Consider the following 10,465-nt stretch of genomic DNA (forward strand, 5'->3'; position numbering starts at 1 on the left):
TGTGATATAGGTCATCTAGTTTGTGCGGATGCACAATTCTTGAGTATCTTGGTTCTTGTCACAAATATTATTTACACATTGGGAATGCAACCATTTTTTAGACTCCACACTATACACAGATGTCACCTAATTTGTGTGAAATGCTCATTCCGAAGCCATGCTCTTAACACATGTTCTGTGCTTCGTATGTGTAGATTGTACCACAAGTGAGTCCACTAAAGAACCCTGGCTCTAATATGACTTTCATACTTCCTCCAAACTCAGTGGCTTCACTTGAGCTTCCAAAATGATTTACCATTTGAAAGCTTATGAAATTGCTCCACGAGGGACGAGAAGAAGAATATGTATGCATATGAAAAGATGTAAGATATACTGCTGTATCTTTTTGGTTACAACCCATAATCTTTCTATGCAAGGCATCAACCGAGCCGTAAAGCTGTTGACTTATTTGTGGTATAGTTTTGTAAGGCTTTGTTATGAATCATACAATCATAACTCAGTTTGTTGCCAAACAAAATCACATCAAGCAACAAAGTTGGTTGTTTTTCAAGTGTAGCGGAAGAAAATAGTGTTGTGACTAATTATCTGAATTACATTATGCTGTTTTTATATTAAAGTGGGGTAACATTCAACCTTATAAAACTAAAAAAAAATTAAAAGGAGAATCATCAACCAACAAATTAAAAAAAAAATAAAATAAAATATCTGGTGATGAGGAATGTTATAACCACTGTATCTGCAAATCCATAATCTTTACGTGTAAGAAACTTTTAGATGCTAGTGTTAACAATGATTTGTTTTTAGGCTCCTATAGAAAAATAAAGATGTACTCACATAATCAAGATGGATGGGAAGGGAAAACAACTTTGAACAAATTAGAATGACTTCAGTAACTAGCGCGTTTAATTCCATCAATGCGTTAGGTCTAGTAGAAAAGGTTAATATCTTAGAATGTGACAATCTAAGGTACGAATAATGACTGAGAAAATGCTCAGTTATTACCTGGTCATAACTTGAACACGATTGTTTCTAAGAAAAGAATACAAAAGATTTTAAACATTCAAAGTGTATGAAATCACACAGAAAAAGGTAAATCTAAAATTCTATCATTATCGTAATGAAAGATTATTAACTATCAATCACCACTCATAAAATATACATAGATATATATATACACACTGAAGCAAAAGGGAGTTGTTAAGTGAGATCACATCACTATTTAAGCTTGATATGCCGAATATCCATCAATTCCAAATGACGATTGTGATGCCATCAAGTAACAATGGCGTTTAACATCACACGCATATTTGAGCTAATTCCAAATATCACGACGACATAACAGTGCACATAAGTCATAGTAACAGTTACTGAGAGAGAACATCTAGATGAGTGCTTTTATCCAAGCGCCCACAAGAATATATTCATGCAATATTGGTGTCTAGCAATTTGAAAGTATATCATAGGCATCAAAATAAAAGAATACACACATATGATCAAGTTTTACGCAAAGGGAGAAAGCAAAACTAATAAAAAGATAAATAAACAAATAAATACAAAGGTTAAGGGGAGGACAAAGGAAAAGGAAAAATGGGATGGAAAGAAAACGAACAAATCAATCCAAACCAAGTTGGATTTAAACCTCTAGCTATTGTTGCCGGGGCTCACATATGTGACAACCACCATAAAAATATAGGCTTTCCTTGAGTGAGAGTGAAAACAAGATGAATGGACTTTACTCTATTTTGGTCACCGTTACCTATTCCTAAACCCTAACTGTCATCAAAAAAGAAGAGAGAAGAATTTCTTTGTCTCCCTTTTTTGTGTGAGAAAAATTATCTCCCTCTTAATCCTTACTCTCTTATTTATAGGGTTGGTCTAGGATTTCACAATTTTCTTCTAATTTCATTTTTGCGGGTTGAACAAAATGGGGTGTTCCAACGGTTCTATCCATCGCCTACAACACAATGAGATGATGAATACTTCCTCGTGTATAATTTCAGTGAGTCAGCGAAACAAGGCACCTCACTTTGACATTTTCTGAGTCATATCAATTCAGCTCCTTCCTTTGTACTTAGCATTCCAACAAAAACAATATAAATGCAAAATCACAACACCTATCCACTAGAATTTTGCATCTAGGTTCTGTCATATCTTGATAATTATCGCCTTGAAAATAAGGAGCTTAGGACTAACCAAGGGCCAAGTAGAGTAGTAGAGACAGAGACGGAACAACTTTTGAAGTGGAAACCGGGGAGGGACCGGACAGTCATTTTGAAAGGTTCCGGTCAATAAAAGGCAATACTGAAGAATTGTGCCCGAGATTCCTGAAAATTTCCAAAACTTCATGAAAAATAGAACAAAAAGTCTAGAACAATATTTGAGGTCTGAAAGTTGAAATAAGAGTCAAGATAATTTATTTTAGAATTTCATGTAATTATTGGTACGTTTGGCTAATTAAGAAAGAATGGGCCAAATTGAATTATTTTAATTATATAGAGGCCTCAATGATCCATTAAAAAAATGAGAAAAATTAGTTGAGAGGTTATTACAGATTGTAAAATTATTCTTGACCTCTGTAAAATACAGAGGTTAGCTTTAAAATATTCAAAGGCAAATTATGTCAGTAAAAGGCTGATTTTGGGAAAAAAAAATTGAATAAAAGGAGTTACAGGTCAAATTTTGACTTAAGAAAAATTGGTGAAGTTCCCTTCATTAAAAGGAAGTTATTGGAGTAGAGAAATGAATTTTTAGAAATACTGGATTAGGCAGGACCCAGGAAAAATTTAACCGATATTAGGAAATTATACACAGGAATAAGCAAAGGCTTATTGGGATAAAATTTTTTCCAATTTTTCTGCTCATTTTGACACCAAATTGGAAGAGGAGGATATGGATGGAATTATAAAATTTGTCTAAGGGCATTATTGGAGGTAGATAAATTATAATAAAATATTATTTTATAATTACATGGTTAATAGGTGGCACGACATGTGGCATGATCATGGAGGGCAAGACAAGATCAAGGGACAAGTGTACAAGGAAATTATAACATGTCACTAGGGGCAAAGTAAGAAAACCGAGCAAAAAATTTGGCTATAAATACCCCCTAATTCGATAATTCGGCCAAAAAAAGGGAAAATTGGAGGGAGAAGTTTTACTCTTGGAGTTAACATAAAAGAAGAGGAAGAAGGAAGAACAAGGACTAAGGATCATCAAGCAAACATCCAAGGCATTGAATTTGAGCAAGAGGAGGCTTAAGAACAAGCAAAGAAAATCAAGGAGCAAATCTTGTTAAGAGGTAGCAAGGACTTGCAACCTTAATGCTAAATTGCAGTGGTTGTTTTTGCTAGGTGTGCTATGCCATGATGCGATTGAGTTCCGTATGATGTAATGCGTTTAACTCCTTGGATTTATGCCTTGACAATTTGTATAGTTGATTTGTCTAATAGTATGATTGTATGCTCCCTTTCCATGGCATTATGTCATAAATGAAAGCATGAAAATGTTACTTGCGTATAGCATGAATCAATCTTGCCCTGCTAACATTACAATTGTGGTTCTTTGCTATTGAGATTTTTTTTTTTAACAATCTCACCCCTCTTTGTATATATAATTGACACAACTAGGGCTGGCTGATCAAGAAAGAAAGGAAAGAATGTGGCGGGGTTTTAGGGGAAGCATGCATGAATTGTCATGCAGATATGAACTTTCCAATGTTATGTAATTATGGTTTTTGAATGGAATTATGTAATGTTATGTACACTTAACGTGTGCTTATATGGACTGTTACTTCCACCTCTTGGGAGATATTATGATTCATCATACATGTTGGTATGATGGCTTGTGGAAAAATGGAAGTTAGGGGATTGGATTTTACAAGTTAAAGCAATCAAAAGAGATAGTAATGCTTAAAAAACCTCAATTTTGAGGCTGCGACTTCTATGATCAAATGATGGAATCTAATCGTGAAATTTGGTGGACCTAAATCTCACATCCTAAGCTTCAAATGAAGTGGTAGATCACCTAACTAGGAGTTTTGTATGGAAAGTTATGAATTTTTGAAGTTATGGTAAAAAGCTGAAAAATAAAAACTGACCAAATGAACAGTAGTTCTTGAGATCAAAATGGAGCCCGAATGGAATGATGTAAAGAAATGAATGAACTTCGAATAGAACTCAGAGCCATCTCATTTTGATTTTTCTAGAAATAGTTATGAATTTTTGAAGTTGGCAAAATTTTGGGGTTACCAAATGAATAGTAACCCAGGAGAGTGATTATTCAAGGTATGGTTTATTAAGCTTAATGAAATGCAATGTAGTTCCTTTTGATATGTTTTGGCTCCATTTATGGCTGTGAACTAAGGTGTTACAGGTTCAACGTACTAAGTTGATATGGTGTAGATTCTGCATCAAGCCTTTTCATTGTCGTCGTCTAATGACTTCCCGACCCCAAAGGTGAAGCAGAGAAAGGAGGCACCGTCGGAGGTGATAGAGCTAGAGATGATGAAGAAGCCCAGATACTTTTTTTGAGTGGGAGGCCACAATTGTTTTTTTAATCGTGTCGAGTTTTGTTTTTCTTTTTGCAGAATAGGACATGCAATTATGACTCAAAATAAGTTTTATAAGATAAGGATTACATTACTGAATGTAAGAAGATTAGAGCTGAGTGTTAGTCAATTCAAAATTAATGGGACAAAGTTGCGCCGAGTCAAAGTTGAGGGAACGAATTTGAAGAACCAAAAGATTCATTTTTCTGTACATTTAAAAATTTTATTTGACCTGTAAACCTTGAAGTTTTATTTATAAATATGTTATATTTGATTTGCAAATGTTAACTTATTAATATCTGAATAACGTTCTTTCAAAATTACGTTCATTTACCAGTCAATACTTGTAAGTGAGGAGTTAACAGTTGTCGACTATCGATCACTGTCAGCCAACCCGTTAGTCAAAGCCTAAATGTATATGTGATGTACATATGACAAGTAAAATTAATTACTCACAACTCTCAAGATACTTGAGGGTAATTTAACAAGATCGAGGGCTGGACTTGTAAATAAAGGAGATGATGGCCTAAATTTTTCCCGTGTTGGAGCTTGCGAGATAAATATTTAATCGTAAAGGGCATAGACCACGGCGTAAATATGAAAATACTGAAACCATAGGGGCATCTTCACAGCTCCAAATGTGAAAATGAATAGGAGAAAAATTAAAGAAATGAGATAATTGCTTTTACGTACCAAATAGGAACCCCCAAAATCATAGCCTCGTAAGGTCAATTTGACTTTTAAGATTATGAGATGCAAAAGTATTTCACTAGATATAACAGACATATCCCAGAAATTTTCAAAATAAATTAAAAGCTTGTTAACCGTTCAAAAGTCATCTAGATTTGTTTATCGCCTTCCCGTGAAATTCACTTTAAAATTACAGCCTTCACATTTAATTCCCTTCATTTTATTCACTATCTATTTGGGGCCTTTTCAAAATTTGGATATTCTATATATTACCATCGAAAATTTTCATCAAATGCGTTGTCAGCATCAAATTAGATGCAGATTTTCATTGCTTAAAAAATCCAAGCACACAAGATTGTTAGATATATTTGCCATAAATAGTTTGAGGACATGTATTACAATATCTCTTAAGCATACATGAAAACGATGTATCAAATAATTTGTTTCTCAGCAACAGCAAGTCTATATTTAGTTCTAGGCCATGGTTATAAATACTTGTGAGCATAAGTTGAAACAAATAGAGATATTAGTGTTTAAGTAATACATAACAATGTCTGCGTACAAAACATGTGCCCTTCTGCTCATGCTATTAGCCGTTTCTTCTAAATGTAACGCGCTAGACGCAGCATTACATGTAGATGCTCAGTCTGGAAGGCCTATTCCTGAACACTTTTTTGGTGCATTTTTTGAGGTGAATAATGTATCGCAATTATTTTGAAGGCTGTATTCTTTTGTGTTCCTATGCGTCGTACTTGTGGTAAACTATTTGTTTTATAGGAGATTAATCATGCTGGGTCTGGAGGGCTGTGGGCGGAACTTGTGAACAACAGAGGTGATTATAGAACTTCTATTACCTCTTTGACTTTTTTTTTTTAATATTGCATAGGATAATTGAAAATGGATGTATATTTTTGTGTAAAGGTTTTGAAGCTGGGGGCACAATGGTTCCTTCAAGTATCTTTCCATGGACAATTATTGGAGATGAATCAAATATACGGGTGACTACTGAACTCGCTTCTCCCTTTCCTCGCAATAAGGTTGCTGTGAAATTGCATGTCCTTTGTCGCTCCCCCGAGAAATGCCCTCAGGGCGTTGGTCTCTCTAATCCTGGTTTTTGGGGCATGGTATGACCTTAAAATGTTTGACTTTTGATTAGATTTTGCCTTCTTTCTTTCTTTCTTTCTTTTTTAATGATTGTACTATTTTAACTTTAAAGTAATGAATCTCATTCCTTTATAGAATGTTCAGCAAGGAAAGAAATATAAAGTGGTGTTCTTTGCTCGTTCATCAAGGTCAATTGATTTGAAAGTTTCATTGACAGGGGAAAATGGACAAGAATTAGCTTCTTCCAACATCAGGTTATTGGTTCGGGATGCGCTGCCTAAAAATAATTATGATGTTTATCATGTTCAATAAACGTCAAGTAGCATATATACAAAGTAAAATGGACTATTTGTGTATGTAGGGCTTCCGCAAAACATGTTTCAAAGTGGAGAAGGATGGAGATGGTTCTTGAAGCCACAAAATCAGACTATAATTCAAGCCTTCAAATTACAACAACTCGAAAAGGAGAGATTTGGTTAGATCAAGTCTCAGCCATGCCTATGGACACATACAATGTATGCAATATTTGAATTGATATCTTAAATTATATTAAAAAGGCAGCTTCACCCAAAAAGAAAAAGAGATCTCATAGAGGAAAAACATATGCCCTACCATTGCAGAAAACATGTGGACAAAAATGAGGCCTACCTTTTCCCCCCTTCTCAACCTAATTTGAAGCACACTTGAATATATTTTGGTTTTATTTATTCCTTTCTTTCGCTTATTATGACTACAATTATGCTTTCTTTGTTCTCATAAGGGACATGGATTTCGGAAGGACCTTTATCAAATGGTAGCAGACTTGAAACCAAAATTTCTCCGATTCCCGGGTAAGCATCTGCAGCGTGGGGCATATTTGGAGGCTTCTTTGAAATGATTGTTCATTATGGTCTCCTTGAAATTCATTCCTCCATTCAATTGTATTAGGTGGTACTTATGTTGAGGGAGATCACTTGAAAAATGCATATAGGTGGAAGGATACTGTTGGACCTTGGGAGAAGAGACCCGGTCACTTTAATGATATATGGGGCTATTGGACTGATGATGGCTTTGGTTTTTTGGAGTTTCTTCAGGTAGGTGCTTTTTAATTATTTTTCACTTTATTAAGTTAAATTTTTTTCATACACGCACATGTCGACTTCCCATAACACTTCATCACATTTGAACAGCTTGCGGAAGACCTTGGTGCCTTGCCTGTATGGGTGTTTAATGCCGGCATTAGTCGTCATGAAGAAATCAATACAACTGACATATGGCCTTTCGTACAAGTATAACTTAGCCTTGGCAACTTCCCATAATGCTTTTAAGTTAATCCTTATTCCTTCGCGTCTTGGATTAATTTTGTTTTGCATCAATCTTTATAGGAAGCTCTTGATGGGATTGAGTTTGCCAGAGGTGCCGTCACAACAAAATGGGGCAAGATGAGGGCTTCTTTGGGACACCCCGAGCCATTTGATCTACGATATGTTGCTATTGGAAATGAGGATTGTGGGATGTATAACTACCTAGGAAACTACCTCAAGTTTTATAATGCTATTAGGCATTATTATCCTGATATTAAAATAATCTCAAATTGTGACGCTACCGCCGCTCCATTAGATCACCCGGCGGATTTGTTTGATTTCCATGTTTATACAAGCTCTAAGGGTATCTTCTCAATGTATAACAAATTCGATTCTTTGAATCGTGCTGGTCCAAAAGCATTTGTAAGTGAGTATGCTGTTTGGAAAGGAGATGCTGGATTTGGAACCCTCTTGTCTGCTCTGGGTGAAGCAGCATTCCTTATGGGATTGGAAAAGAACAGGTTAACTATTCTCTCCATTGTCAGCTTGATAACATTATTTGGCCGCCTCACAACTTATTTAACATTAATATGATGACAAATATTCTCTCTCGCTGTGGTGCAGTGATGCTGTGGGAATGGTTTGTTATGCCCCACTTTTTGTAAATATAAATGACCAAAAGTACGTAAGACATTATTTATTTCCTTTTTGTGCTTATTTGTATTTTTATAATTGTAAGCTACGAGATCGATGTTGTGTGATTTTGTGTGGATGTACAGGTGGATACCAGATGCTATTGTATTTGACTCATATAGGAGCTATGGAATTCCCAGCTATTGGTTACAACAACTATTCTCACAATCAAGCGGAGCTACATATATCAACTCAACACTTAAAGCCCCAACTTCCATTGTTGCATCAGCAATTGTTTGGGAAAATCAGGAGAACAAAAAGAGTTACTTGAGAATTAAGGTAATGCATGGATGATCAACAATGCTTGAGCTAATCGATGACTAAATGGGTTATAATCTTTTCAAATCCTAAACATTTCTTCAGGTTGTGAACTTTGATGACAAGGCAGCGACTATTGGCGTTACAATTGATGGCTTAGACCCCAATGTGGATCTTTCCGGATCAACAGTAACATTGCTCACATCTACCAATGTCAAGGATGAGAATTCTTTTTACAATCCCAAAAAGGTATCACTTGTGTTATTTTAAAAATCACTTCATCTTTTATTTAAGAAAATCATAAATATTGTGGTCAAGATATAATAAAGAAATCGAATAACCCAGAAGCCACACTATTCGCATGCGTAATATAGTAACCTCCTAGGCCAACCCTGCAATCTTATTATTTGATGACTTTCATTGTCTAACCGTCAAAAGATCAACAGCCGTGAAGTTTAAGCCCGACAAGTAAACGAGGCCCAAATACTTGACGGTTAAAACCGTTAAACATGACAAAAAAAAAGCATTAAATATGGCTTTTTCTATGATAATGATGATTCCTGAATGTTTTAGCTCTTTTCTGAAATTCTATGCGGTGTGATATAGGTCATCTAGTTTGTGCGGATGCACAATTCTTGAGTATCTTGGTTCTTGTCACAAATATTATTTACACATTGGGAATGCAACCATTTTTTAGACTCCACACTATACACAGATGTCACCTAATTTGTGTGAAATGCTCATTCCGAAGCCATGCTCTTAACACATGTTCTGTGCTTCGTATGTGTAGATTGTACCACAAGTGAGTCCACTAAAGAACCCTGGCTCTAATATGACTTTCATACTTCCTCCAAACTCAGTGGCTTCACTTGAGCTTCCAAAATGATTTACCATTTTGAAAGCTTATGAAATTGCTCACACGAGGGACAGAAGAAGAATATGTATGCATATGAAAAGATGTAAGATATACTGCTGTATTTCTTTTTGGTTACAACCCATAATCTTTCTATGCAAGGCATCAACCGAGCCGTAAAGCTGTTGACTTATTTGTGGTATAGTTTTGTAAGGCTTTGTTATGAATCATACAATCATAACTCAGTTTGTTGCCAAACAAAATCACATCAAGCAACAAAGTTGGTTGTTTTTCAAGTGTAGCGGAAGAAAATAGTGTTGTGACTAATTATCTGAATTACATTATGCTGTTTTTATATTAAAGTGGGGTAACATTCAACCTTATAAAACCTAAAAAAAAATTAAAAGGAGAATCATCAACCAACAAATTAAAAAAAAATAAAATAAAATATCTGGTGATGAGGAATGTTATAACCACTGTATCTGCAAAATCCATAATCTTTACGTGTAAGAAACTTTTAGATGCTAGTGTTAACAATTGATTTGTTTTTAGGCTCCTATAGAAAAATAAAGATGTACTCACATAATCAAGATGGATGGGAAGGGAAACCAACTTTGAACAAATTAGAATGACTTCAGTAACTAGCGCGTTTAATTCCATCAATGCGTTAGGTCTAGTAGAAAAGGTTAATATCTTAGAATGTGACAATCTAAGGTACGAATAATGACTGAGAAAAATGCTCAGTTATTACCTGGTCATAACTTGAACACGATTGTTTCTAAGAAAAGAATACAAAAGATTTTAAACAATTCAAAGTGTATGAAATCACACAGAAAAAGGTAAATCTAAAATTTCTATCATTATCGTAATGAAAGATTATTAACTATCAATCACCACTCATAAAATATACATAGATATATATATACACACTGAAGCAAAAGGGAGTTGTTAAGTGAGATCACATCACTATTTAAGCTTGATATGCCGAATATCCATCAATTCCAAATGACGATTGTGATGCCAACAAGTAACAATAGG

At 34.9% G+C, this 10,465-nt stretch overlaps 1 protein-coding gene across 1 annotated transcript; it reads left to right on the forward strand.

Moving 5' to 3' along the window:
* Positions 1-5,786: 5,786 nt before the first annotated feature.
* LOC114747020 (alpha-L-arabinofuranosidase 1-like) lies at positions 5,787-9,460 on the forward strand. Its single transcript, XM_028935306.1, has 13 exons — positions 5,787-5,927; positions 6,014-6,068; positions 6,158-6,360; positions 6,476-6,594; positions 6,702-6,855; positions 7,101-7,170; positions 7,268-7,413; positions 7,510-7,608; positions 7,705-8,144; positions 8,248-8,304; positions 8,403-8,595; positions 8,680-8,823; positions 9,365-9,460. Exons 1-13 carry the CDS (start codon positions 5,787-5,789, stop codon positions 9,458-9,460), a joined length of 1,917 nt encoding a protein of 638 aa, XP_028791139.1.
* The last annotated feature ends 1,005 nt before the right edge of the window (positions 9,461-10,465 follow it).

Source organism: Neltuma alba, unplaced genomic scaffold, assembly GCF_004799145.2.
Source record: "Neltuma alba isolate B1F8T4 unplaced genomic scaffold, ASM479914v2 tig00005188_pilon, whole genome shotgun sequence".
Lineage (NCBI taxonomy): Eukaryota > Viridiplantae > Streptophyta > Magnoliopsida > Fabales > Fabaceae > Neltuma > Neltuma alba.